The following is a 25,977-nucleotide window of genomic DNA, read 5'->3' as shown; positions in this document are numbered from 1 at the left end:
AAGATGCAAGAACTTTCTCCTAGTACTGGAACTAAAAGTATTGTGCTCTTCTCTGTTCGTTTTGACCCTTGTATATTGTACATTGTAACTTTGTTTATTATAGTATGTAGAGGTAGAGATTGAACATGCACTAATTCGATTTTTGATGAGCATGACCACGAACATGGTAGGCCTACTTATTGCTGTTGCTATGAGAATATACACTCGTTGCCTAAAAGTATGTGGTGAATGCAAATGCACAGTTCTGACACAGTATTACTTTATTATCCTTGTTAATACTCAGCAGTATTCTTACACCTTCGATTTTGAAAAAAAAAAACACTGTTAAAAATATAAATTTCACTTTTTTCCTCATGACACTTCTGTTTGCTCATTTATCTGAAAGGCAGGACACACAGTGAAGACTCCGGACATTATCAAACTGCCAGCAGATCTGCTTTCACAAGATTGTTAATAGTTCCACTATAAATATGACTTCTCAAAACCGAGTACTGAGTAAAAATCAAGCAATGGAATTGAATTAAAAGATTAAAACATTAGAGAGATACAGTTCAGTGCATGACAGGCCTGGGGTATAGCACCCTGCCTCAGCCCTGGGATGCAGCACAGTGTTATAGGTTTTGTGGTAAAGCACTCCATAAATTCTTCATAATGCTGACTGCCAGCTATGGCTTCAGCCTACACTGGGCAGTGCACAAAGCAGTCCTCAGCCCCCGCAGGGCTCCGAAGCCTCAGCCCCCACAGGGCTCCGACGCTAACTCTGCTCATCAGAGTCTCCTCCACCCTTGTCCCTGCTGAACTTCCGCCTGGACAGCCTCTCTGGGTCATGAGACGCCATGTTGCTGAAGTCACGGAAGATGTCCTGGAATGTCTCGTCATCACCTGTGAAAATCGCAAAGAGGTATGTCTATAGTAGGATGCAGCATGTCGGAAATGCACTACTGAATTAAGAGTGACATTGTGATATGTAGGGGAAGGGTATAACATGCACTTTAGAAACAGTCTTTGTGTAAATTCTCTTACCCATAGTTCCAAAAAATCCTTCTGAGTCTCGCATTTCCTCATTCATGCGAGCCATCCGCAGTCTGTTTAGAAAAACACAGTGAATATGATCTCCTATGTACGCACACAAACACACATTTCCATGTGCGCATACACACACAGACACAATACCACACACACATGCACACGCACACAAACCACACACACACACACACACACACACACACACACATTTCCTCATTCGTGCAAGCTATCCGCAGTCTGTTTAGAAAAACACGGTGAATATGATCTTGTATGTACACATACAAACACACATTTCCATGTGCGCATACACACACAGACACAATACCACACACACATGCACACGCACACAAACCACACACACACACACACACACACACACCAAGTCATAGAACCAACACCTTTAAGTAATGCCACCTGTTCCAGAAAACCCAGAGGGGCACTTACAATGTAACAATGTCAGCATGGGCTGTGTCCATGGCAATGCTGAGCGCGTCCTGTCCCCTCTCATCAACTGCATATTGATTGGCTCCTCTCTTCAGTAGTAAACATACTTGCCTGTAGGGGCAGGAATGAACTTATGTCACAGCTGCATTAAGTATTTTAAAGCAGAAAGAGTGCTGAATTGATTTGTAGTTGCTTTATCATTAAAACTACTACTGCTTCCTCTACAGGGTGTTGCTCAAAGTAGCAAATACTCCGACGAGGACGGAGTGTAGCACAGTGGGTAAGGAGCTGGGCTTGTAACCGAAAGGTCGCAGGTTCGATTCCCGGGTAAGGACACTGCCGTTGTACCCTTGAGCAAGATACTTAACCTGCATTGCTTCAGTATATATCCAGCTGTATAAATGGATACAATGTAAAAAAAAAAAAAAGTTGTGTAAGTCTCTCTGGATAAGAGCGTCTGCTAAATGCCTGTAATGTAATGTAGTTTTGAATGAACTGCTCATTCTAGGGAAGGTAAGGAAAGGCCTGGACTGTACCACAGCAATAGCTAGAGGGAGGTGAAACATGATCTTATAACACTGTTTTTAGAAATATCCTCAAAACAGTGTATTTGGTTGTTTGTTCAGAAAGTGGACTTGTACGAAGGCTGTAGGTTTAATTCCAAGGTGGAAATTATAACCTGTTTACCCTTGAGAAAGTGAATTAATCAGAATTGCTTCTGTAAATATCCAGCCGCATAAATGGATTACATGTAAAAAGAATGTAAGCTGTGTACGTTATTGTGGATAAGAGCATCTGCCAAATGGCTAAAGTGTAAATGTATTACTCATTTACATATCAAGGTATTTACTATAAATTTGTTCAACTTAGTGAAGAGTTCAATGGCAGCACATATATTTTCACCATCCAGCCATAATGCAGTCCCACGAACGTGACTCTTACCCTGTGTGGCCACAGGTGGCAGCAGCGTGCAATGCCCCATGTCCTCGCTGGTCCCGATAGTTGACATTTGCCCCATTTTGCAGCAGGAACTCACAGGCCTGCAGTGAGCCCTACAGACAAAAAACCCAGACTCTCAATCAGCAAGGCAGAATTCTAGCCCTCGCAGTGGAGTGAAAGAAATGGCTCTTCTGATTAAGCATCTATCCTGGATATTTATACCTTTCCTTAATGAGATTAAACAAGGGAAAGCCAGATAAACTGATAAACTGATTTGTGATAATGGTTATAATAATGCCATTATATTACCACTAGCACTGATACTTATTACATCTATTTAAAATTGTTACAATAACATTATATGCAGTACTATTCTAAATAAAGCTGCAAGCAGTCATTAAACAAGGGTAAAGAAAAATGGCAACAGTACATTTCATTTTTCATAAGGGATGCATGCAACGTATGGACACCCAGTAATTTTTGTGAATGTCATCAGAATGTTTTCCCCATTAACAATGAAAACCTTCAGGAAAACAAAGATGTGATTTTAGGATCAGAATTAGGATGGAAATGGAATATAATTATTATGTGGTTAAAATGAGATTTTGGCTATGTCCGAGTGATAATTACAATGTGGCTCGAAAGGAAACTGGAATATGATAACATGAATAGAATATAGCAGTAGTATTAGAACGGAGATTTAAATATTAAAAAGTATTACTACTTGTAGTTATAGATACTAATACTGTTGAAAACATGTAAAACAGTCATGGAATTAAAGTATTACAGTAATGTTTAAGGACAGTGGGTGTGCCACTCACCCCACGGGCTGCCCCAATCAGAGCAGTGCGGCCCTCCTCCTTCGGGTGACTCCAGTTCACCTCCGCCCCCTGAGCAAGCGCCGTCGCCATGGAGACGAGGTCCCCAGACTGTGCAGCTTGGTAAAGGCGCCGTCCGGCAGCATCCTTCCCTCTGTCTGAGGCGTCTGTGTCCGTCTCTTCGGCTTCTGTGACATAAGAGCAATGATGGGGCTCTGAGCTCACAGAGGTCTGAGGGAGGACTCTGAGGTCACAGAGGTCTGAGGGAGGACTCCGAGGTCACAGAGGTCTGAGGGAGGACTCCGAGGTCACAGAGGTCTGAGGGAGGACTCTGAGGTCACAGAGGTCTGAGGGAGGACTCTGAGGTCACAGAGGTCTGAGGGAGGACTCTGAGGTCACAGAGGTCTGAGGGAGGACTCTGAGGTCACAGAGGTCTGAGGGAGGACTCTGAGGTCACAGAACACCTAGAGCCGGGTTCTCCTGGCTAGTTCCAGTCTGCCACAGGAGTGGATTTTACTAGATACCAAGTCTCCCTGAGGGGTCTGAGCTGATACTGAAGCAGTACATGCTGGCTAAATAGCATGATTCTCAGTTTTCCTCCAGACATATTTTAGCAATACATCCAAATTTTACTAAAGGGTGCATTTAACTAATTTAGAGCACACTCAGACCTGTACAGTGAAGTACACAAAAGCTCAAACAAACACGCACATGCGTGCACGCACACACACACACACACACAAGCATGCGCACATGCACATGCACACACACACACACACACACACACAAACACATACGCATAATACCTGTGTGCGTTAAGGCAGCTTCCTTTACAAATTTCTTTTCCACATATTTTTCCTTGATCCACAGTTCCTTCTCCTGGCTGAAAAAAGTGACATTGTAATTGCAGGACATGAGATCATCTGCTCTGTAAACACAGGAAGCAGGTGCAGTATAGATACCTGTGAGAGACGTGATGCAACATAAAATCTACCACACCCACCAGTCCAGACAAACATCTTATCAGTGGCCCTGACCATATCCCACATGCACATTGCACCACTGGTTTTTCATAAAATATATTATTTATGTTTGCTACAGCATTATGCATCTAATTTTTTAGATATAAAAAATTTATGACATCCTTGTCTCAGAAAATATATGAATAACTGCACTTTCTTAGGATAAATTAATGACAATAAATGCTGAATGAAAATAACCAAGAACTAATTTCTATTTGATTTGAATAATTGTCCCACATGACCTTTAGCGTTAAAAATCTTCTGTGACAGCAAAACATTGAATTAAATTAAATTTAAAATTTAATAATATCAAATTATTTCATAGTAATACAGAGTTGGACTGCTTTTTCCTTGTCTTTGGACTGAGAATCACCCAATATAAAATAAAATTACCGCGGAGACTGCGCATGGGGCTTTATCCTGCCCTGGTCCGCACACTGCGCCTCATAGATCCCGTTGATGACATCATTACCCAGAATGCACAGCAGCTACAAAGTTGGAGATAAGGCCAGACATCACAGTCATGACAAAGATGGACAGCGGAACCCATATACTCTTCACTGGAATGTAGAAACACGCAGGTGGCTCAAAAATCATTAAACTTTGATTTCTGGGCAGAATCTCCCATTAAAAGTCAAATCAGTGAGTGTGCTTCTGGCTCGGTCTCAGTTTACTCTTCTGACACGTACAGAGACCTCTAAATTCACACTGTACTGCTGCCCCACAGACACGGTGTGACGAGAGAGCTCCAGTACCTTAAGCTGCTCTGGGTCCCAGGAGTCCAGGGTGAGGGATCGAACTTTGGAGAGATGAACTCCAAGACTCCTGTCAACAGTCACGACATAGTCACCGTGGCATTTTTAAAGCCCAATTCACCACATACTGCATCACGGCATTACAAAAAAAAAACTGTAATGTTCAAAAAGAAATTAATCCCTCCTGTGTGTGATGCTAGTCCCCCCCCCCTCCCCAGGGCCAAACCATTCCATGTGCATCCTGACCTCATAGTAAGAGGGCTCAGAAGGAAGGCATTACCTGCTGATGTCAGAGCACTGGGAGCACACACGGCTCAGAGGGAAGGTTGTACCTGTGGATGCCAGAGCACTCGATGCACATGGTGATGCCCAGGTTGATGCTAGCCCAGCGGGGCTCCTTCTCTCCGCAGTCGCAGCACTGCCAGTTCCCGGACCCCTGCAGGGCCACGCTCAGGGTGGCGGACTGAGGGGTGGGGGGCGACGGCTGAGGGTCGGGGCACGCAGGATTCGGTGGCTTCTCAGCAGTCTGGGAAGCCGAGACATTATAGTGTTTCAGCACCAGTGTGTAACTCCAAGTGAACACTGGTGCTGAGTCTGTGTCTGTGCCTCAGCCACAGTGTGAGTCTCAGTCTGAGTATCTTTGGTTCCTCTTACAACTAACTGCTGGGATTCCACCTTCTGGCGGTAGGCCATGTCGATGCTGCCCAGTACAGCACTGATCCAGGCCTGCCTCAGCCCTTCAGAGTCCGCCTGCAGGGAGCAGCTCCTGAGAGGGGAGGTTTACATGCAGCCTGTGAGTCACATCCAATACACCATTTAATGTAATTGTTTACATGTAAAATCATTGCACCAGTCATTTTTTCCAACCACAAAACACTTGGTCCTCATTTTTTCCCCTGTAAAAAGTCCTGGACTCAACAAAAATATCTTTTTACATTAAATTTAATATTATTTTGATTTGGGTTTGCTTTCTTTTATCTTTACTCATGTTTTTTTTATTATTATTGTCTTAAGTTTAACCCAGTTTTATTTCTGATCCTTTTAGTATTTTTATTTTAATATGTTAAGCATTTCCTTTTTTATGGTATTGCATTTTCTTTGGAATATATATTTTATAGCGGTCTAGCTTGGTTGTAAAGAACCCCCATTCCTTAGATTCTAGGGGTTAACTTGCATTCTGGGGAACCTTTGAATCCAGATGTACACCAAGATCTTACTTATAAATCACAATCACTACAGATGCTGATGCTGACGTTTACAAATTTAAGGCTTCTTACTTCTGAACAGACACAATCTCGAAACAGAAGCGACGATCAATGCTGTCCAGAGATTTCACAGCACACAGTCTGAGGTCATCAAACAAGACCGTAGCCTCCTCCTGTAGAGAAATCTCAATGAACTTATGCGCACACCAACTGAAATATTATACAGTACTGTGCAAAAGTCTTAGGCACCTGTAAAAAAAATGCTGTACAGCTAAGATGCTTACAAAAATAATGAAATGAAAGGTTTTAAATATCAAAAAAAAAAATAATAAAAAGAGCAGTAAATACTTAAAAAACTAAATAAAATCCATGTTTGGTGTGACCACCCTTTGCCTTTAAAACAACATCAATTCTCTTAGGTACACTGTCCGGCAGTTTTATAAGAAAATCGGCTGGTAAGTTGTTCCAAGCATTTTGGAGAACTTGCCACAGTTCTTCTGCAGATTTTGGCTGTTTCGCTTGCTTCTGGCTCTCCAGGTAATCCCAGAGACCCTTGATCAAGTTTTTATCTGAAAAGTTGTCTATTACTTAAAATATTACTTTGTTTAACAAAATACAAAAATGTACTCGTAAAATTTCCTTTTTTTTTGAAAATTCATGTTTGGAAATCTCACATTTGCTCTTTTCAACTGACACACTAATGCAGAAAACAAAAAATAAACATCTAATACCAAATATATACTATATATTATATTTAAAAATCTAGGGTGCCTAAGACTTTTGCACAGTACTGTACATAAGAGTGAGAGAAACATACACACCCAAACCCACAAGCTCTCTCTCCCTCTCTCTCACACACATACACACACGCGTTCACACTCTCACACACAAATCAAGACAAATCAAGAAAGAATTATTTTAACTGTCCCAGTAATTGGCCTGGACCTACCTTGTGTGATTTGGAATATACCAGTTGATTGTTTTCTATTGAAAACCAGCATCTTAAGCAACGAGAAAGAAAATACAGCACAACAGTGAGAAGGGCTGGAACAATGAAAGGAATACAAATCCAATCTCAAAGAAGAACCATCAAAGCAGTTATAATTTGAAAATACATGCTAACATTCACACCATATATTGGACACAATTGTACATAATAAAAACAAACAGGAAAAAGAAAATGGGGACAAAGGTGGGAGATGAAAAACAGCAAAATGGAAATTCATTTTTCAAAACCGATTTAAAAAAGAACAGAAACCTCTTATTAAAAACAGAAAAGCAGGGGTCCTGTAAGCAGGACTGCTTCATCCTGAAAGGGCTGAAGCACAGCCCCTGATTTCTTCTTCAGGGATTCTGATTGACGGCATGCTCCCCTCCCACATACCTCTTCCAGGTTTTGTTTTTTCTGCGGGAGCGCTTGAACAGATAGCCTTCAATAGCTGCACTGTCTCCAGAGCGGGCAGTAACAATCGGCTCCCCTGTGGCATCCTGAAACAGCACAGCAACAATTTAGAGAGAAATAATCATCTAATGATCATTCACTGGATCCACCCACACAAAAAACCCACACAAAACAATAACAATGTACAAACGCTCACTGATTAATACTGATAATTCACCTTCTACTTGTCAAGGTGAATTCTGGTACTCAAAACACTCACTGTAAATTTTTCTTTTACAATTAAAGAAAACTATAATGTTCCAACTGTCAGCAACCAATGATAATGATCACAATATCAGAGATCAATCCTAATTTCCAAACTCTGGGTTGAATTCCACCATAAACAAACAGTTCTACTGATCAAACTCTTTCATTGGTTCATACAGGACTGTTAATACTGAAAGTAGAATAAAAAAAGATAAGGTTTCAATGTTTACACACTGTATAGAGGTAAGCACCAAACAGTGCTGACTGAAGGCAGTCGGTGTTGAAACTCACTCTCTGTTGGACCAGCAGATGGGTATTCTCCATTTCTTTCTTTTTGGCTTTGCAGTCCGTGGACAGTAAGGCAAGCTGTACAGGACAAACATTCTCAGTTGTGGGAACTGTCCAACCCAAGAGCACCCCTGTGTGAGTGTCAACCACCCACATACTACAGCACAGCTACATCCAAATTTAGGCATCACTCATCCAACTAGTGTTCCTTTAATCTTATTGGTCAATATGGTTTTTGCTGTGATGGACCAAAGGGCAGAGAACACTTGTGTCAGAGAGAAGTGGAAGGTGCCTCTGAAACTGGCCTTACCCGAGAGGCCATGATTTTCATGGTGGGCTCCAGGTCCTTCAGCAGGTCATAACCCTGATGGAAGAAGGTATACTGGGCATGGAAGTAGGAGAAAATCTGAAACGACAAAGGAGAATATCCTCCTATATACTCCACCTCAGCGAATGTCACCTCGTGTGCTTGCAAAATGGTCAGAAGAGCTTAGAGGCCTCTTGCATAAATGACACATAAAGGCAAATATTAATCTAATCATGCATAAGCACAAATTATATGGAAGGCTGTGAGTACTATTTCCACCACAGATTCAAAGAAACCCTTTTTTAAAGAAGATTTATTGAGAATTACCACCCAGGCAATACAGAATTATGCAGATCAGCTACCTTTTTTTGTTTATACCAGAATGTCCAGCATAGTACAGTAAAATCAAATAGATCATAGTTCCATGGACAAGTTGTGAATTAAATGGTCAGGTGCATTTACAAAAAACTTAAGTCAAAGAATATGTAAGGCACAGAAATTCCAAGTAGATGATCAGTTTTAGTCACAATACTCACAGAGTTGAGGATATCAATCTTCTGTTGAGCTTTGAAATTATTCAGCTGTATGGCATAAACATTGAGGATTTTCATTAACACATGTGTACAAGTTTTAGAGTTGTACATGGCATACAGGAAATACATAACCTTCGTGAAAATAATGTGCAAATAACCAGATTCCAGCAGATAAGATTATCAATACATCAGTCCAGAAATTCATACAACTTCATAAAAAAAATGTATGGATTCAAGACGGACTCAACAACTGGAGATGCTCCCAAATGCCTGGCTGAGTTTAATAATGTGGCTTAATCACTGTAGAAAAGAGCACTAATCCTGTGTGGACCCCTGGGCATGACCGGCTGACACAGAAAGTCTGCAGGAATACTGCCAACTGGCCAGTCATCTCCTTAAGGGAGAATCCTACTTATAACATGAAAAGAATGTTCTGGTTAAATGCAAGAATGTAACCCCTTCCACTAGACGGCAGCAGTACCGTCTTCATGTACCTGCGAACGATTGTTGGTGTAGGCTACAGTTGCATTTAGGCCGCAGGTACCTGTAGGCAGTAATCAAGGGCAAAATGCTGGTGGCACTTGCGCGTAGCTAGCAGCAGGTGACTGGCTCTCTCCGCATCAGTGGTTTTGTGGCGGGGAGTCTGACCATTTTTGAGCGCAGCCATCTCCAGGTCCTCCCCGATCCTCACAAACTCCTTCCTTGTCTCTCGAATCTGAGGCAGGAACCTGAAAAGGCACAAGGTTGTCATTTGCATGGCTCACCCCAGGCTAGTTAATATCACTGTACTTTCCATAAAATCACTTGCCACAAATTATCATCACACAAATATAAACAGAAATTTATACTGAATGTTATATATTTAGTATGGCAGACATGAATTTTTGTGTTTCGCGTAGCTGTATCTGCATGCTCGCCAACCACTTTTTTATTTCAATGCAGAACATGAATTTAAACACAAAACCAGTTACGCAACGAGCAGAAACAATGCATACGTGAATACAAATGTTACTGCACTGCAACAGACCATAGTCTGCACACTTCCCAATTCCGGGAAAACTGCTGGCCAGTGGGTCTGGACACTTTCAAATACTGAAATAAAGGCAATATGGCATGCACCAGTCTAACATTATGAAACAGAGAGGTGCTCTCAGTATGGGACAGTGCGCATAACTAAAAATCTATCCTCAGGCTCTACAAAGAGACTACCCGGAGTGAAACACCGCAGAACGCGTAAAATCAAGCACACTTGTTAACTAACAGACTGACGTCTCGACTTGGCGTCCATTACAGTCTCCATCTGCACATGCTGCACCTCACTGCTCTGTCTGCTTTTCTCATTGATCCTGCGATCCTCCACTGTGTTTTCTGACTGAATAATGCACACCCTGAATCAAAACATACAAAGATGGAGAGGGGTGCTGTCAATGCAGACACCTCTCCACCCCCCCCTCCCCCCCGCCCCCCAAATTAAAGAGAAAACAGTCTTTCCTTTCGCCAGCTCAAAAGGACATGGCTAAACCAGGATAGCAAGCTAAACCTGTGTATCCCGTGCAGTGGGGTTGTTGCATGAACACCCCTGGGGGGCAACAGAACATTCCAAATTAGGGTGGGAATTGGATGTGTGCAGCCCCGCACTGGGCGCCAAATTATTTTTTGAAAAAGAATAAAAAATGATGGCAGGATATACAGCATATTTAACAAATAAACATTAGCTTACATGTAAGACATTTGTGAAATACAGACATACACTATACAGTCAGTACGTGGACACCTGAACATCACCTCCATATGTGCTTGTTGAACATCTCATTCCAAAACCATGAGCATTAATATGGATTTGTTCCCCCAAAGATTTCCCTTCACTGGAACTAAGGGGCCTAGCCCAAACCATGAAAAACTGCCTCAGCCCATTATTCCTCCATATTACACTGGTGATGAGTAGCTGAGTTGCACAAGCATTGGTAACTGTTTCCACAGTAATATTGGTCATAGCAGTATCACAGGAAACAGAAGATTCAGTTGGTATACTGCAACAACAATGCTAAATGACGAAACATGGGTGGTGTGTGTGTGTGCATTTATGCAAATGTGGTATGTGCAAGTGAATAACATACTGTGTGAGCAGATTGTTCAGCTGTTGGGTGATGGCTCTTTGAGTCTGGTCAAACAGCATCTGCAGTCAAAAAGGGAAGATGAGAACAAAGAAAAGGCAACTTAACAAAACTACATCTGTGCAAATACAAGGTAACAACTTAAAATAATAATTACATTTTGTTAAGATCACGCTCATTGATGAGTCATTTAAATGTAAAATAAACATTTCCATGCAAGTTTAATACACCTATAGACCTTTTTTGTTCAAAAATTGTAAAATAGGCCATGGCACTGTAGAAAGTTTGGAATTTTTTAATCAGGGGACACTTTAGCCTAGAGCAGTTAACAACACTGCTTTCCAACAAAATTTACATCAAGATTTAGGATTCATACATATGCAACTACCTCTCCCCACTCCTTCAACTTATTGTTTAAACACATTTTTATGTATGCCTATACATTTTAGTTTTGCCTTGGTCAAGCAAATAAGTTTTTCAACCATGAATTAAAAAATTAAAATACAAAGAACATAAATAAAAGCAACTGTGAATATGACTCCACTACAACAGATTGCAGTTTGCATATTTCCATGTTCAGCTTGTAAGTCACATTGGTAGATGGGCTTTGATATCTCACCATTTCCAAGTACTGCCTGGAGGCATGTACAGAAACACTGGATACATAAATACTAATAAAACATTTATAATTGCATTACAGAACAGGCATGGCTGAACAGGACAATGCACATAGTGGTCAAGGGTTTGAGGGGGGACAGGGTGGTAATGGTTTTGAGTGTGCACATACTGGTTTAGGATTTGAGGGGGTTGTGGTGGTAAGGGTTTTGAGAGTGCACATAGTGGTTTAGAATTTGAGGGGGCACAGGGTGGTTTAGGATTTGAGGGGGTACAGGGTGGTAATGATTTGAGGCGCTTATGGTGGTAATGGTTTTGAGTGTGCACATAGTGGTTTAGGGTTTGAGGGGGTACATGGTGGTAAGGATTTTGAGAGTGCACATAGTGGTTTAGGATTTGAGGGGGCACAGGGTGGTTTAGGATTTGAGGGGTACAGGGTGGTAAGGGTTTGAGGGGGTACAGGGTGGTAAGGGTTTGAAGGGGTAGGGTGGTAAAGGTTTGGGGAGTGCACATAGCGGTTGCGGCTCAAGAGGACTGGCTGTACTCACAGTGTGGAAGTGAATCATCTCCTGGAGCCCCTGATTAAACTGACCCAAGCAGCTCTAAGCAAACAGGGAGAGAGGGATGGAGGAGAGAGAGAGAAAGATTGTAAGTGTTATAGAGACCACAAGCACATACAATGGACTGGATTGGCTAGGATGTCCAATCTGACAGGTATTAAATAAAATATTCACTCCCACGGCCCTTTCCCCTACTTTAATAACCTGTCTCCTCTCTGGTTCTATGCTCCATGCCCACCTCTTTACCCCAACTGCATCAATCCCCCACACAGTCTTCCCCTACCATTATGCTGCTGTCCTGTCGATGGTATGCAGAGAACTCCATCAGCCCAGTGAGAAACTGTTCATTGGCTTTGTTGTATGCCTGCCCTGCCTCCACCATCCTACTACACAACTTCATCACCTGAAAAACAAGCCACACCCATTATTACACAGCGTCCCATTAGAATTATCTAACATACTTATCACCCGGTCTTCCCGCATCCGCCCCTCACCTTCTCCACCCGACCCTCCAGATCCGTCACTTCACTTTCACACTGGTCCACGTCCAATCTGTGAAACAGGCCCAAGAGATCTGACACACATTCCCAGAATATAAACTAAACTGGAATTGCCTTTCGAGGAAGTCAAGAAGACCTCTTCCACGACATTGATCACACGAGTTAAATTAGAAAATTAGCTTGTCATTTTAGGAGCGAGCTAGCCGTCATGTTTATTCATACAAACCTGAACGTCGGCGAGTCTCTGATGCATTCTTCAAAGTCCAGAAAATAATCCATCTCCATACTGCACTGTAGTGTGACTGTGGATTACTGTATCTGTACAATATGAAGTAAGTGTCCTGATGCTCGCCGTGTTTATCAAGTAATAGCAGCTAGATAGGAACACACGGTTAAAAAGCGATCAATGTACAAGCCAATGTTAAATGAACACGGTAGCTTGTTACTTTAGCAAAATAATAACAAAAACGCACATGGATCGTTATAAGAACATACCTGACGTTACATAATTTAACGTTCTTGGCTAGCCAGCTAGCTAGAATATTTCTTATGGAAAGCAGCGATTTCTTATGGAACGTTAGCCCATTCCTAGATGAGCAAGCTAGAACTCGCTAGCCTGCTTTATTCTCGCTACTTATACAAATAGTCTAATAAACAGCTGGCAAAGCAACTCAAGCAGGTGAATTAAGAACGAGTCGACTGACATTGCGTGTAACGGAATCCCAAATGTGACAGCCAGAATGACGTAGCTACCGTTTCCTAGATAACTAACGCTAATTACCACTGCCATACGGTTAGCTGGCCCGAAGTAATGCAATATTCGCACCCGACAAAAGTTCGCTAAGTAGTAACGTTAGCAAATTGTATAACTTATGTTTTGACTGTTATTTCCATATACGTACCCGTAAATATATACTAGTTTCAGGTGTAACGTTAGTTCAAAACTGAACGATGACGGCAGTTTATGTATACTTAAGGTGGCGGATGACTTCATTGAAATGTACGGATATGTCAAGCAATGAATCCCCAAATCGTTTGCTCGGAACAGGAATAAACAACGCATTCACTCTATCGCCGCCAATCTGTCGTCTTATCCACCGGTCGTAGTTTCTGAACCAGCAAAATTAGAATCGGAAAGCTGGCTGGGCACATTCAACAACCACTAAAATAAACTTCCGGTAGAAAAGTTTCAAAATAAAAGTGGTGCTGCTTGTTCGCTGAGGACGTGTTATAGTTCGAACATCATTGTAACGCATTGATAAATAGCAGGTACGGTACACTGAAGGAGGGATATCATTTTCTTCAAATAAAATAATCTCAAAGAGAAGATAGAAAAGTACTCTTTTATTTTTGAAGAGTAAAGAATCCTATTAAACATGAGGCAATTAAGAAATCGTTCACATATAGTCTTTTTCCTGTTCAAGTTCAGAAATGTGGTAAAAATTCACAAATTGTTCCCTATTCTGTTCACATATCATTAGGTTTGGCAATGCAGGCATCTCTTTTATGCCTCCAGGAAATCCACCATGTAGTAGAAAAATGTCAACAGGTGGACCAATGGACTGCATTATTAACAAGTGGATAGGAGGAGGCATGGACATACAGACAAAGACAGTTAAAGAAGTGGACAGACGAGTAGTTCTTCAGAACTGGATGGACACCAGGATGACAGTAACGTTATCGGCACAGCCGCGTCGCACCGCCTCATTGGCCAGTCGTTGACATGCCGCTTCAAAGCGCCCCTCCTCTGCAGTCTGTCCTTCCTTCGCCTCCACAGTCACATCCTGTGTGTAAGGAGCAGTGTGACACAGAATCAACGTCACGGTCTTTCACACACACACAGACACAGACACACACACACATTAACAAACACACAAACAAAAACACACACACATCAACACACACTGCACTAAACGCTGAAGGGCATATCCTACCTGCAGGACAGAGTGGACGAACCTTACAGTTTCCTCTGCTGTAAAGACTTTGAAGAGCCCATCACATGCCAGAATGACAAACCTGATGAAATAACATGAATCCCTCATTGACATCCACTGTTAACCTCCCCAGACAAGTGTTTACTTTATGTGCCAGTCTTATCAGCAGTTTAAGGAATAGATTAAAGAAATATTAAACTAATGTTGTGAACTGTTGATGAGTGTGAAAATAAGCTAAAGCAATTAAATGACCTGTTAATATTACATTTCATTAATGTAAAAAACAGGATGGCCACAAGGATTTAACTTGATCCTTCCATGGCTACAGGCCTTTAAAGTAATTTCTTTTTTGTATTAACCAAACAATGCTGAAGTGGGGTCATCAAATAAAGCTTATGAAAATGAAAATGCGAGAAATCCCACCTTATCCAAGTCTTTAACCCTTTGTCTTAAAAAGACTTGCTCCTGTGTGAAGGCCTAACTGAACAGACACATGGTGCTATACCTGTCATTGTGTGTGAGCTGACACCGCCGAAGGTCAGGTGTAGAGATCACCCCACAGCGCTTATACTGCCCATCACCCAGGGAACGGGACACCTCCAGCACACCCAGAACTCGACCATCCCTGTGGCAACACACAGACACAGCAAAGCACGCCCTAAATTTTCTCAATATGGTGCAGGCTCTTAGCTGTTCCGAATGATAAACAACATTTATCTGAAAAATATTGTGTTTACTAGGGGAATACAGGACGGTATATACAATTATAACTTTAGCTTTGGCAAGTTAATGACTCGCGCTGGTAACCAGATGATAGAAACTTCATAATGTAATCAGGTGAACAAGCAGACATTTTTCTTTGAGCATAAAGCAATATTTTGATGTTTATGTGTGACACTGTTATATACTTCAAATCCAATGTGCTAAAGTACAGAGCCAGAACAACAAAAATTGTATCACTGTCTTAATACTTGAACTGCATTGTATACCTTCCTATGTTGTGTCATTTATAACACCAACTGAGAACTAACAAAATCATATGAAAAGAACAATGATACTTAGTATTTTCATAACTAAATCCACTATTGCACCACAATTACCAACACTGCATTTGCCAGATTTTAAATATGTACAGGAACTATCACATATCTTCTAATGACAAGCTGATGACTTCATTACTTAAGTGTGGCTTTTACGACTAATAGGTGGTTTTACAACTTCTTATTGCTCGACTGCTTTCCCCACCAACCTGACAGTACCACCAGCCTTCTGTATCCTCATTCGCTCTTCATAACAGGTGGGATTGTGCTCTTTACTGAGAGACAGAGTGACGCACTTCTGGCAGTCATCCTCCCCTTCCTGCTCCATCCGACACAGCAAAGCCTTGGGACAACACAGCAGCACCACGGAAGGTTTAGATCAGATCAGATTAGATTAGATTACGCTTTATTAGATACTTTACAGAAGAAAACAGGCATGCAACCCAACAGTGCAGTCAAGAAGGCAACATTTGCCAACAACAATCGTTTATATAAATGTATTATATATATATATATATATATAAGGCAACTGGCACAAATTGCTTTTGCACACTTCATTGGAGCAAGAGAACTGATTAAGTCTTACTGAAAACTAGCAATTTACAGAGCAAAGATTTTTTAAATTTTGTTTCATTTATCAAAGGCATTTAACAGAAGGCACAGGTTGCTTTACCTTGTTTCATTGTGTATATAACGACAAAGACGAGAAACCTGCAACTTTTAAGATGGCAGAAGACAGAGGATAAAGAAGCACTGAGCTAATGATTGAACATGCTGAATTTCATCAGAAATGTATTTTTGGCTAGTTCATTCCTAGAGCTGAGTGGAACATAAGCAGAGGTGATCACAAGAGCGGGAAACTTGTGTAAGACAGAAGTGGTGTTGGGCAGAGTACAAATTTCCAAGTGTAGGTTACTCGCCCTCCTTGATGTTGATCCGCAACATCAATCTTGCAATATCACAACACATCAACAGTAGAGCAACATGACCATTTCATCTCCCTTCCCCAGTACTCACCCGGCTATCCCCCAAGTTAGCTACGTACACCGAATCATCAACCACCAGCATACAGGTAGCAGTGGTGCCATCCTTCCAGGCCGGCTTTCTATGGAGCCAAGCACAACCCAGAAGTAACAATGTAACAACCCAGTTTCCATTCCATTAAGTAGTCTTTTAAACTGCAGCTGTGATACACATCTGCGTTCTTCCTTAACATATAACCTGTCTGAGCTGGTCCTCCATGATGTTAAAAGTATCATAAGCATAGCACACTCCGTGAAGGGGGTAAGAGACTGGGAGGTCAGCAAGTGAGTGAGAAATTAGATGACGAATCACCGGGCACATATAGAGTTCAAAATAAAAGCCTAACGATGGTTCATGAACAAATGAAACCATTAAGTGACTGGACCGGTCAGCTGAGGCAATTCATTCATTCATTGAGGAACAATTCCCTATTGTTCCATATTATATTATTTTACATATACTTCACACAAAGTCAGCCAGAGATTTCCCATCAGAGCAGACGTGTGAGGACATCTCAGAACTTGGGCAACAAGGACCAGGAGCACAGCATATGTATTTACCAATGCAAATGAGAAAACAATGTGTGGGGTGGCACTGCCTTAATGTTTTCACAGTTAAGTAAATACACTGATCCACCCAGTTCTACTTTCTCACTCCAACAAGCCTATGTGCAGATCAGTGATTGGTCATCTGTATCAGAGAGGCGGGGTATACTGAAAATCCAACAGGCTTCTGTAAATGTACTCACAAACCACACTGACATCAACATGATGAAAGGTCAGAAATAATTTACAATTTGTGTCTCCTAATTAAACATGAAACTTGAAAACACCCTCATCTTCTGTTGTTCTATAAACATGAAGACATTTTTGACAGCATGGGAAATTAAGCATGGGGAACTGCATCATCTTGAGGTTGTAGCTCTTTATCATATCTCTTGTAATGACACCTCACTTCTAGTGTGACTTGCCGTAACTTCAATGACTTAGCCTATGCTTACTGCGTGAACTAGACTTGTTTTTCATGACTATGAATAACTGATACTTCATGAGAATTGTACCGTATCGGACCTGTGTTCTGTAGTTGTTCCAATGACCCTTGGTATGCGCTCGTAGTATGTCGCTTTGGCTAAAAGCATTTGCCAAATAAATGTCATGTAATGTAGTGTAATGATGGAGTGTCAGATGGGTGGCACAATGGTAATGCTCAGTACTTACTGGCTTGAGGCTTGCTTAAGGAAATCCTCATCTGTCTGTTTGAAAGTGTCCAGCAGACACTTTTTCACCAGTTTGTCCAAGTTCTCCACCTCACCTGTGAAGAATAATAATTTGCACATTTTGAGTATACAATAAAAATTAAAAGTGGGTCTACTGTATTAAAAAGTAGGGAAAATCGCCTAAAAATTCCATTTGGCTTATTAACCTTGGTTGTATACTTCATGTCTAGACCTATTTTTCCCCACAGTCTTTCGTCTAGACTAGAGCATAGTACCTGCATGTAAGCATGAAACAGTAACGTGAAGACGACCAGCTGCTCCCTCTAGCCCAGACAGTCTGTAGTGACATTCTCAGTACGCTCACCTTTGGGAAACTTTAGGGCCAAAGTATGATGCAGATTCTCTGCAGCAAAGCGTGAGGCACGAGACCCCCCATGACCGTCAAACACAGCAAAATAAGCCAGACGAGAGCTGAAACACACACACTGTGATTGTTAAAAATAACTAAATACACATTTCTATAATTACAGGTAAAATTATAAGCATGCCACTAAAAACCCTCAGAACCACAAAGAGTTTTGGTTGTGTCTGGCTTTTCTATTTTAGAGACAAACATACAGCAATATTATACATATTCCACAATGTTCACACGTATAGCCAAGCACACACAGCACATGGGTCTATTTTGTGACCCTACACACAGCCATCCGTAGTAACTCACACTTGAGGGGGCAGTGATTGAAGGCATGGGCTTAGGTCAGGTAGAAGGACGTGGGCATCCTGCATCTCCTCTCTCTCTCCTCGGCGGGCAGCAACATATCCCTTTAGCCTGGCTAGGCCTATTGGACGCACAAGGTCATAAACCCATCCCAAACAAACATGACACTCAAGTGGTACAAGTCAGTGTGGATGTATCCGAAAATGTTTACATGTGATACATATATACTGGTGTGGAATGTCTGAAAACCTTTACAAACTTTCTTTTCCTCCTGCTCCTCTGTCACCTCGCATTTTCTCTTCTCTCCCCGGTCCACTGCGGATGGCTCTGGGGGTTTCTCCATACGTCCACCTGCAAGATACGGGAAAATGTTAAGGACTTCTGGAAAACAAAATACTCCAACACAGAACCCGTTAGTGCATTTCCTCCTGTGCCAAGGAGTACATGCTGTTAACCAAGCTACAAAATTAACGTATTGGCCTATTCTCGTTTACCCATTTACCCGCAATTGTTAACTGGCAAGTTGCAGAGGTGTGTTGAGGCCTGCTACTACTAGTTAGGCATCTTGATAGCTACCACAAGCCATCAAATCACTAAGTAATATATAGCTCGAAAAAATGGCTAACGATGCAATGCAACATTTTGATAACATATACATTAAACTAAGTTGTTTAATAAACGCTAGCTAAACCAAACCATTTGTTTAGCTGAGAGATTATATCATACCTGTCACCTAAGCTTAGCTAGTTATGAATATAGCTAGTTAAGTCCAAAGAGGTGCAGTTGGCTATCTAAACAACAAAGCACGAGAATCAAAATCGAATCTCGTCATTACCTGCTGTTTGTGTTGGTTCGGGAAGATCGCCAAATAAATCCATTTTGAGCGACCCCAATTAGCTTTTGTAGCTAATTCTAGCTAACGTTGGCAGTTAGCTAGCAGTCTAATGCGGAATAGTAATTAACCTTTAAAGCGATAAAGAATTTTAATCCAACACGTAAACGTGGCCTATATTGTCAACCTAGCAGTACAATAAAATTAGTATGTTAAGTTATTCACGATCGAGAGTGGACCCAGCTCCAGCCCTAAACGGTCCCACGGTGCTAGCTAGCTGCTACTGCTAGTAGGTCTTAGACTACAACCGTGGGAGACGGTGTCCAGAAAGGGATGTTTGCTAACGGTAGCTTAAATTGATCGCCGTTTTCTAACAGTATTTTATTTAATATTAGTTGTTAATATCAAAACTTAATTACAGAACAAAGTTTGCTAGTAAACGTATAGTATTTGAACTGTAGAACCTTAACGGATAGCTATCTATCGTTTATCTTGTATTGCTAATTTGCAGTAACAATGGATAAGGCGCGTGATGACGCAAAGCCACTTCCAGCTTGAGACAATATGTCAACGTTACGCGAAAGCAAACAAAGGGTGCAAGCTTATCAGCGCTATCAATGTTAACGAATTTGATCAAACAGTGTAAAACTGAAATGTTGGTAAGAGCAAGCTGTTGTATTGTGAAGTGAGCTAGCTGTCAATTGGTTTTACAGTTGTACAGTGAGTAGTGAATACACATTGCACAGATGCACTCGAGTGATGTCTACCTCCAACCAACAGGGGGCACTGTCGCATAATGTACGTTACACAATGACCGTCTTGGAAACACAGAACTGTGTTGAATACTTTTTTTTAAGGGAAAAAAGGTTCATCGTCTGTTAGGCCACCACATTCGTATTGGACATTGTATTAAATGGGAAATATGAATGTTTTGTAGGTATTCACTAATATTAGTGACTAGACTACTTCGTGGACTGGACGAGTCCTTTTAAATCTCAGCGTTCATAATATTTGTAGGTTGAGAAAGTGGCATAAAGCCACCCGCTATAAGTATGGCGGCCGGAGGCGCTTCTGGAGCATCGCATGTCGGCGACATTGAAGAGGATGCATCGCAACTTAATTTCCCTAAAGGTTGGCCCATATTTTCCCTAACGTTACATGATATAGCCATGGAGTCGTACATCGATTTAGTCATTTTCGACCAAGTACCTTTACCGAGAAGTTAAGCATGTTTGCAACGTACAGTACAGCATAAACTGCCTGGCTAATGCTAGCCATATTGCAGGAGCGTTAACGGCTCACAGAACAGCCCAATTCAAGTACGCAATGGACAAAACTAGCGATTTATTACCTAGTTCGGTAGTGATGTGAGAGTCAGTTTTTGGTACAACCGAATGGTTTGTGTTGAATAATATCATGGAGTATTTTCCAGTTCCTGCGACATTTGTTCTACTGCAAACTACGGATGTGCATGGTGCCTGAACACGGGTTTTCCGTTTTCCACGGTTACATTTTATAACTAATTTATTCATACAAAGGACAACAACTATAGCCACATCACATATTGTCTACATCACTATTTATGCGTTTTGTTTTTAGAAATTCCAAAAATTACTTCGAATTGTTGCTTAACTTGTGTACTACAACTGTCGTTTGTAATTCGGCGGCATGTATAGCCCAATTTCTCTTTCAGTTAATGCTACGGTATATTTGTTTAGTGATTCTAAAGTGAAAAATCAAATACAACTCAGTAAATGTGTTAATGTTGATCTACAGCTATATCTGTGGTTGTGGTAAAAAGATTAGATGATACTTTAAAAATTTGTCTAGCGTCACCAGCCATACTCCCTTTCACATACAGGGCGACAGACACATTGGTACAGTAAAATAGGACAAACGGTGCAAACAGTTTTTCGCACTTTTAATTAATAATAGATCATTGTAAAACATACATAGCATCATACCCTCATTGCTCCAGCCCCAAAATCCATTTCCACACTTTCATTGCATTTTCCAACCCACTGCACGTACCCATGGCCTAGCCTGAGCCCATTTTTGTGTTTAGCAGTTTGACAGGACTGAGGATTGAATAAATTCTGCAACCTGTTAAGTTGAACCTGTGGGACCCTGAGCCATTTGTTAGATGCCATAAGATGATATTCGCCAAATAAAACATGGGAGGGGTCGGACAAAATGGCACCAGCTTGACTTAACACTGGCTCAGTGTTCAGCCTACAGTCTTCATAAGTGTGTACAGCCTAATTTTAAGTTACACAGAAAGACAGTTGTACCCAACAGTGATCCCATATTGCATGACACTGGATTATGGACAAAAACACCTGGCCGTTTGAGCCAAATCACCCGTAACCTTGAGAAAATAGATGTGCTGCTGTACCTAGCTGCAGATGTAATCTATGTTCATATTACAAGACAAGGTAACATCCTCATATATTCTGAGATTTTTGGGCAGTAATTTGTTTTATCTGCATATTATGGACTCTGACTGGGGGAGGATAAGATGTGAACGGGACACTGAAAATGGATCTCCTATTTTCTTTGAATTAATAAGATTATTCTTACGTGACTCCACTAATGTGAACACCATGCTGGAGAATGGGATCATCTTTAGACTCTGGCAGGACAGTAACATGGTATTATTTGAGAACTTTCATATGAATGTGTTGTAATATTGATTGTGCAGTCATCTGTATCTAGTGTAAAGATCAGAGATGAATTGGCACAACCCTGGGGCACCTGAGTTGGTAATAATGTGGGCTGAGAATGTTTGGTTGACCCTGACCACCTGTACTCTATTTGTGAGTAGGTGTCATTGATTAGTTCAGCTTGCTAACAGACCACCTTTCTCCCAGAATTTGAGAACGCAGAGACACTGTTGAACTCTGAGGTTCACATGCTTCTGGAACATCGGAAGCAGCAGAACGAGAGTGCAGAGGACGAGCAGGAGCTGTCGGAGGTTTTCATGAAGACGCTCAACTACACGGCCCGCTTCAGCCGATTCAAAAACAGAGAAACTATTGCGAGTGTCCGCAGGTCAGTAGCACCATGCGTGTATTCTTAAGTCTTTCTAATGCTTTCTCACCATTATTTCTTTGCTGACATTTTACTGTCCCTGGCAGCTTGCTTCTCCAGAAGAAGCTCCACAAGTTTGAATTGGCTAGTCTGGCAAATCTGTGTCCAGAGGCTGCAGAAGAGGCAAAGGCGCTCACGCCAAGGTCAGCCAGTGTACTTTTGCAACACTTATTCTAGATCTTCCTGGTCCACATATGACTGTGGGATTGATAAGGGGCTGTTAGATTGCTTCTTGTTTATCTCTTCTTTGCCCTGCAGCTTGGAGGGGCGATTTGAGGATGAGGAGCTTCAGCAGATTCTTGATGACATTCAGACAAAGAGAAGCTTCCAGTATTGAGGAGACCACACAGTCCTTGCCCACTGCCCCTTAGCTTGTACATTACTCCCATGTTGTGATGACAGCAACAGTGAAAATAGAGTGGACACCTCAATCTTTTTATACACAAAATACTGTCTGGGTGTTATCATGATTTCCTGTGTCAGCCATGTTGGATATCAGAGCAAGTGTGGACAATTATGCATTCCTGTACATAGCAAATAAATTTGTGACAAGTTTGTTTACTTGAGTGATTCTTTTTTCTGAGTTTGTTTTGGCTGAATGAGAATCCACCCACTCAAAAGTACAACACTTCAACACTTCCGCCCCACTACTTCATTTAAGGGCCTCTTTGAACATTAATATAAAATGTTCACCCTTAGTTAGCCACCACTTTACATGTATGTTGCTGCTATTGTAAACCTCTGGGAGAATGCACAAGCATACTTTCTGCTGGAAAAAATGTTCATGTGGCAGATTACCACTCAGATTTTTGTGTTGTACTGGCTGGATTGTTCTAAAAAGATTGTGCATGCATATTGTTTCATACATACGCAATTTTATAATCCTCAAAACTTTTCCAACAGTTAATCTTTGTATAGACACAGTTATTAGGTATCCAGCCAGTCATTCCCACCTGAAGAATCCACAAAGACTCATAAGCATGAAGTGCAGAAAAGTGAATCAGTGATTTAAAACACAGATGGTAGATGTTATTGAAAAGAGCATAGACCCAGATACATACTGAATGGCAATATTCCAAGGAAAATGTCATGGCTGAACAATGGTGCTGCTGCTGAGATGTATTGCTATTACTGGGGTGGCCTGAATAGATTACATACCAGTATGCCAATCCAAAACCCATTATCAGAAAAGGATAACATTCAGGGGGCTGTCCAAGGTAGGATGGTCCAGTGGTCTGCTTATGTAAGGTGAGGTGGCTCAAGGAGTCTGTAGATCCATCATCGTAAATGAGAGCAGGAGCCTCTCCAGCTGGATCCTTAAGTGAACATTTGTAGTCCATGAACATGGAATTCATTTGTGAACACTTTGGTTTTATGTTATTTTATTTACAGTGATGGTAGATCTCGCTTCTTCCAGCCATGAGGTAGGGTGTACATTGGGTTACACAGCCAACAATGTATTCAGGGTTGAACATTATACTTTCTTGGGAAATCAGGCGTGGAACACGCCTGTGCAAACCATCGGTCTGTCACCAGCTCAGGCAGTACTGGGGGTCCCCTTCTGAGGCCGTTGCCTCAGGCAGCACTCCAAGGGGCGTGGCTGTCATTTTTACTGTGTTCCTGCCGTACAGCTCCTTTTCGTACTCCAGGAGCTGGCGCCAGAATCCAGCATTGGGCCGGATGTACGGACGACAGTCGCGAACCCAGTCGTGGGCCTGGCGCAGTGTCACCCCTCTGTACCTCATGAGGTAAGCCATGACCAAAGCAGGAGAACGGCTCATGCCCGCAGCGCAGTGAACCAGCGTGCTGCCCGTCTGGTTGCCATGGATGCGTTCTGCCACGTTCTCAAAGTGATCACAGAGTCGGGCATGTGGTTGGTCAGAGACTGGCACTTGCAGACATTCCACCCCTTGGTACGAGGGGGATGTGTGTTCTGGGGTAACGTTGATGATGAGGGTGATGCCCCTGTTAAAGATCAATGCCTTGTTCATGGCAGCATCTTTTCCACTCAGGAACAGAGTGGGGGTGATCTGGGAGACTGACATCGTGGCTGTAGGGAGATACTGTCATTAGGACAAAAATAAAGAAACCACTAATGGAAGGAAAGAGTTTGGAAATATTTAGCATGTACAGTCGAACTCTGTATAACCTTTTGAAGGGACATCAAGTTGTAGCAATGTAATTCTTAAATGAAAAATGTTAGGTACACACAAAAGTTATGTATGAAAGAAAGTATCATGAATGAACATTACTGACAGGACCATGATGTTCAAAAATGCGTAGCAATTAGCTCCTAACACGAGGCAAGCTATTTTCCATGGATATAACCAACGAACAGTTCAGTGGATATAACCGAAACCTGTTCTCTCTAATTCGCCACAATAGCACAGGAAGCGTGAGCCAGCGATGAATGAACCACGGCAGATTTAAAGACGTCCTCTAGTTTTCCTCTACTTTTTTTCTCACAGTAGGCCACCTAACATTAGTTAGATAACTTTATCAGCACCCTGCCAAATTTAAGTTGCGGCTTGTATTTTTGTTGCAGAAAGTAATAGGTCTAACGGAATTAGATTTTTGGAAAAACATTTTAAATTATCATCAGTACTTACCACATGCAGGCAAGTAGCCTAGGTCTTTAATGTTCAGAATTAGTTTTTGTTTTCACCTATTGTTACGAAAGGTTTATCTTGTACGTAAATTAACTAGTCTAGCTAGCTAATCATATTACGCCATACGAAAGAATTAGGCTTTCTTCAACCAGCTGTCAGTGTTTACAATGTCAAAGCAGGATAGCAACTAATGCTAGCTGCTGTAGAATTGACAGAGAAGAGAAACGCACGTCCTTAATTTTGTTTAAATAAATGCAGAAGACATAATTTAAGCTTCTAGAAGACTTCACAGTAACGTTTTATCTGTATTATGAACATGGGAAAATGTTCGCTACTTATTGGACGTTCCAGATTGTCTAGATATAGTCCGTGTACGGAACAGCAAAAGTGACAAAACTACAGGAAATACATTTGCAAAATAAGATTTTCTCTTTTTATCCTTTAACACAAATCAAAATCACAGTTAAACTAATTTTAATATTAGCATAGACAGGAAACTACCCAGATGACTGCGACGTCAAGCCAAATTTAGGAAAATTAAAGTAGCTTAACTGTCATTTAAAAATTAAAATAAAAAATAGTAACTCCAAAAGATGAAGGAGTCTTTCAATAATTTTGCCATTGCCTTCCCAAGGGTGAAGATGGGCCTGTGTGTGTTCGGCTTGATCATGCTACAGCTGAGATCCTCTTATGTCCAAGAGCATTTTTGCTTTGCTGAAATTCCCCATGAATATCATGTTA

General features: G+C 41.5%; 4 protein-coding genes across 14 annotated transcripts; 1 reads left to right on the top strand and 3 right to left on the bottom strand.

Moving 5' to 3' along the window:
* Positions 1–242: 242 nt before the first annotated feature.
* zgc:162872 (BAR_ACAPs and ArfGap_ACAP domain-containing protein) lies at positions 243–13,975 on the bottom strand. Of its 5 annotated transcripts, none has more exons than XM_064301413.1 (23): positions 13,270–13,972; positions 13,001–13,092; positions 12,769–12,826; positions 12,558–12,677; positions 12,263–12,316; positions 11,103–11,161; positions 9,530–9,713; positions 8,989–9,033; positions 8,456–8,551; positions 8,149–8,223; positions 7,594–7,697; positions 7,159–7,210; positions 6,282–6,382; positions 5,659–5,770; positions 5,337–5,530; positions 5,005–5,074; positions 4,643–4,737; positions 4,034–4,110; positions 3,231–3,415; positions 2,413–2,522; positions 1,471–1,581; positions 1,024–1,085; positions 243–882 (listed from the first exon to the last, which is right to left on the bottom strand). In XM_064301413.1, exons 2-23 carry the CDS (start codon positions 13,057–13,059, stop codon positions 755–757), a joined length of 2,151 nt encoding a protein of 716 aa, XP_064157483.1. In that variant the 5' UTR covers positions 13,060–13,092; positions 13,270–13,972; the 3' UTR covers positions 243–754. The 5 variants fall into 5 exon arrangements, with proteins under 5 accessions (XP_064157483.1, XP_064157484.1, XP_064157482.1 ...); XM_064301414.1 differs by having other exon boundaries at positions 13,677–13,972; XM_064301412.1 differs by having other exon boundaries at positions 13,001–13,148; positions 13,270–13,971.
* A 123-nt stretch (positions 13,976–14,098) lies between these two features.
* ilkap (integrin-linked kinase-associated serine/threonine phosphatase) lies at positions 14,099–20,239 on the bottom strand. Of its 6 annotated transcripts, none has more exons than XM_064301439.1 (10): positions 19,541–20,239; positions 18,955–19,056; positions 18,709–18,826; positions 18,352–18,458; positions 17,989–18,082; positions 16,766–16,853; positions 15,958–16,091; positions 15,214–15,333; positions 14,709–14,790; positions 14,099–14,558 (listed from the first exon to the last, which is right to left on the bottom strand). In XM_064301439.1, the coding sequence occupies exons 1-10, from the start codon at positions 19,581–19,583 to the stop codon at positions 14,418–14,420; spliced, it is 1,029 nt and encodes a 342-aa protein (XP_064157509.1). In that variant the 5' UTR covers positions 19,584–20,239; the 3' UTR covers positions 14,099–14,417. The 6 variants fall into 6 exon arrangements, with proteins under 6 accessions (XP_064157509.1, XP_064157512.1, XP_064157511.1 ...); XM_064301442.1 differs by having other exon boundaries at positions 18,965–19,056; positions 19,541–20,236; XM_064301441.1 differs by lacking the exon at positions 19,541–20,239 and adding an exon at positions 19,432–19,455.
* A 126-nt stretch (positions 20,240–20,365) lies between these two features.
* On the top strand, positions 20,366–23,188 carry polr2d (RNA polymerase II subunit D). The gene is made up of 4 exons (XM_064301463.1): positions 20,366–20,668; positions 22,408–22,588; positions 22,675–22,770; positions 22,886–23,188. The coding sequence occupies exons 1-4, from the start codon at positions 20,590–20,592 to the stop codon at positions 22,962–22,964; spliced, it is 435 nt and encodes a 144-aa protein (XP_064157533.1). The 5' UTR covers positions 20,366–20,589; the 3' UTR covers positions 22,965–23,188.
* A 446-nt stretch (positions 23,189–23,634) lies between these two features.
* On the bottom strand, positions 23,635–25,668 carry LOC135235687 (dual specificity protein phosphatase 18-like). Of its 2 annotated transcripts, none has more exons than XM_064301461.1 (2): positions 25,237–25,668; positions 23,635–24,690 (listed from the first exon to the last, which is right to left on the bottom strand). In XM_064301461.1, the coding sequence occupies exon 2, from the start codon at positions 24,670–24,672 to the stop codon at positions 24,157–24,159; it is 516 nt and encodes a 171-aa protein (XP_064157531.1). In that variant the 5' UTR covers positions 24,673–24,690; positions 25,237–25,668; the 3' UTR covers positions 23,635–24,156. The 2 variants fall into 2 exon arrangements, with proteins under 2 accessions (XP_064157531.1, XP_064157530.1); XM_064301460.1 differs by having other exon boundaries at positions 23,635–24,677; positions 25,237–25,650.
* Between the last annotated feature and the right edge of the window lie 309 nt (positions 25,669–25,977).

Source organism: Anguilla rostrata, chromosome 12 (genome assembly GCF_018555375.3).
Source record: "Anguilla rostrata isolate EN2019 chromosome 12, ASM1855537v3, whole genome shotgun sequence".
Taxonomy (NCBI): domain Eukaryota; kingdom Metazoa; phylum Chordata; class Actinopteri; order Anguilliformes; family Anguillidae; genus Anguilla; species Anguilla rostrata.
This window is presented reverse-complemented; position numbering and strand designations above follow the sequence as displayed.